Source organism: Camelina sativa, chromosome 12, assembly GCF_000633955.1.
Source record: "Camelina sativa cultivar DH55 chromosome 12, Cs, whole genome shotgun sequence".
Lineage (NCBI taxonomy): Eukaryota > Viridiplantae > Streptophyta > Magnoliopsida > Brassicales > Brassicaceae > Camelina > Camelina sativa.
The window spans coordinates 20377700-20380616 of NC_025696.1; the positions used below are offsets into that span (position 1 = coordinate 20377700).

The window sequence follows — 2917 nt, forward strand, 5'->3', positions numbered from 1 at the left end:
ACTCCACCGGGAAGTTATACAATTGGAGAAAGCTAAGTAGAAAATCCCATCTCACGGAATCAAACGCTTTAGATATAGCAATCTTCAAGGTGATTCTACTCGACAAGTTGGATTTGTGATAACCATTCAGAACCTCCAAAGCAAGAAGGACATTCTCCATAAGCAACCTATCCTTAACGAAAGCCGTTTGATTAGGTGCCACAATATGAGGAAGGATAGCTTTCAGTCTATCTGCCATTAGACGAGAGATGATTTTATAGACTGTATTGAGGCACGAGATTGGCCTAAATTCAGAAAGGGAGTTAGCTCCTGGCCTTTTCGCGATTAACACAAGAGAGGTGGAGTTCAGAGCTCTGGGCATAAATGGGGAGGAAAAGAAGTTCTTAATCGTTGCGACTAACTCTTCTCCAACAATAACCCAGCAAGATGTGAAGAATTCCTTAGTAAACCCATCTGGACCTGGGGTTTTATTTTAAGGCATCCCTGACAGAACCTCTTTAATGATCTCTAAGGTTATCGGAGCAAGCAATAACCCTTGTTGAGTTTGCGAGCAAATAGGCATATTAAGCGATTCAAGGAACTTGTGTAGCTGTGGACAAAACTGACCCTTGACCGAGCCTAGAATTCCTTCAAAATACTCAACAACATAAGTGTGAATATCCTTTGCAGATTCAACTCTTGAGCCATCGGGTCTTACCAAATACTTCACCGCGTTGATTCCATTCCTCATTTTCATGGTCATATGAAAAAATGCAGTATTGAAGTCACCTTCCGCCAACCATTTGATACGCGATCTCTGCCTGAAAAAGCTCTCCTCAGCTAACCTTAGCAAAACCCAGTTTTCTCTTGCAGATTTCTCATGTAAAAAAGTTACAGGGGAAGGATCAGAGAGAGCAGCTAGTTGAAGTGATTTGAGCATTTCACTTGCCTCAAAGACTCTTTTTCGATCTCACTATAATTGGCCTTACACAAAGACTTGAGCGGTCTCTTCAGAAGCTTAAGCTTAAAGGCAAACGCGCACAATGTAGAAGCTTTCTCACCTGCCTCTACCCAAGCTGCTTTTACCGTGTCTAAGAAAGACGGATGCTTAGTAAGAAGGTTGAAGAACTTAAACGGTCTTGTGCCAAAGTCTGGAGGCTTCGTGAAAATGTTGATGATACAAGGGGCATGATCGGAAAACTCTGGAGCTTTGAAAGAGCAGTGACTGGTTGGGAAAACATTAATCCAGTTGCCATTCACTAAGCATCTGTCTAATTTCTTGCCAATGGGGTCAATCTCTTGATGATTGGACCAAGTGAAACAAGGACCTTGAAACAGGAGATCAAATAGACTAGTATCTGCGAGGCATTCCCCAAACACTCTCATAGCACTAGTTGAGCGAATGATAGCTTGTTTCGAGGTCTCTGAGGGATGTAGAATCTCATTAAAATCACCATTAACCATCCATGGGAGAGAAGATAAACCAAAAGATAAGTGAGTATCACGGAGAGACTGCCACAGTTCAAGCCTGTCCTCTTGCACATTTGAACCATAGACCGCTGTGTAGACAAAACTTTGACCTGATTCCAAGGTAACCTCTACTGAGATAGATTGCAGGTCAGAAAACAAAAATCTCACCTTCGTTGGGAGCTTGAAGATGAACCAGATCTTTCCTAGCTCTGAATGCTGATAATTACTTATTACATACCATTCTGGTCCGATAGAAGACAAAATGTGGTTACTATTAGGCTCCTTAACATGCGTTTCCAAAAGCGCTCCAAAAGTTATTGGTTTACTATTTATCCAGTTAGCGAGCGTTCGATGCTTTGTTACTTCGTTTATACCCCGCACGTTCCAAAAAAAAGTATCAGACATAGATAATTAGTTGAGGTTGTGACGCTTCCCTAAATCCAGGGAATGACCGCCACCATTGATTGGTGATTTTTTACCCAACTTCCGCTTTTTCTGTTTGCCCTTGTTCCCAGAAGAAGAAGATGTTGAAGGGGAGTAATGAGTTGTCTCGCAAGCTTGAGACTCCTCCAAGACTCAGTCCTCTGCCTCTTTCTCTTCACACAAAACATTAAAGGGGTTGGAGGATGGCATTAGCTTTGAAAAGGTTGTTGCTAGCACCCTACATGGGACAGTGCGCGATGCCTTAACAAAGTTAGACTCAGCAATAGCGGATACGGTTGAGTGGGTGACTCCACCCTTCAGAACCGAAACAGGTGCTTCATCATCCTGATTCACTACAATCGGAGCACAAGGAACAGTAGAATCAGTACCAGCTTTATCTATCCCTGACAAAGAGACATCAGGACCCTCTGCGATATCCAAAACCTCGGGTGACCCTACATTTCCCAAGCTTGGGCCAACAGTTGAGGCACAACCTGTACTTGTGTCCACTACCACAGTATTAAGTTGACCTTGACCTACGGCAGCCAACGAATTTTCTCCACTTTCCCTGATCGAAGACATGTCACCCTTGACGGTTTGCTCACTAGTCACCTTTGCGACATAAACTTTCTCCACTTGCTCTCCAACAGGGCCTCTATGAGAAGAAGAAGATTTACCTTTCCCCTGTCGTTCTGGGGGAACCTGATCTTTTGGAGCTTTCTCCTGAGGAGATTGGGGACAGAAAGCAGCCTTGTGACCAATCTGCTTGCAAACCGGACAAAGAGGTGGGAGCCATGGGTAGGTTACCGAAACAACACAGATTAATCCATCCTCCCTCTCTATTTCTAGATCATTTGGAAGCGGCTTTGTTAGATCGACGATGATCTTGATTTCAGCAGAGTTGATACTGGAGAACGGCTTAGCGTCTACGACTTGCCCCAGCGGCCTAGCAATATAGCTCAAGCCTTCCTCGGTTACCAGGTCGAAGGGGATATTTGAAACCTTTGCCCATATGGGGGCTTTCTCCAGAGAGGGGGGGTTTAAA

The 2917-nt window shown here is 44.0% G+C and overlaps 1 protein-coding gene across 1 annotated transcript; it reads right to left on the reverse strand.

The window, feature by feature from the left end:
* On the reverse strand, nt 473–1443 carry LOC104733698. Its single transcript, XM_019233621.1, has 2 exons — nt 929–1443; nt 473–845 (listed from the first exon to the last, which is right to left on the reverse strand). The coding sequence occupies exons 1-2, from the start codon at nt 1441–1443 to the stop codon at nt 473–475; spliced, it is 888 nt and encodes a 295-aa protein (XP_019089166.1).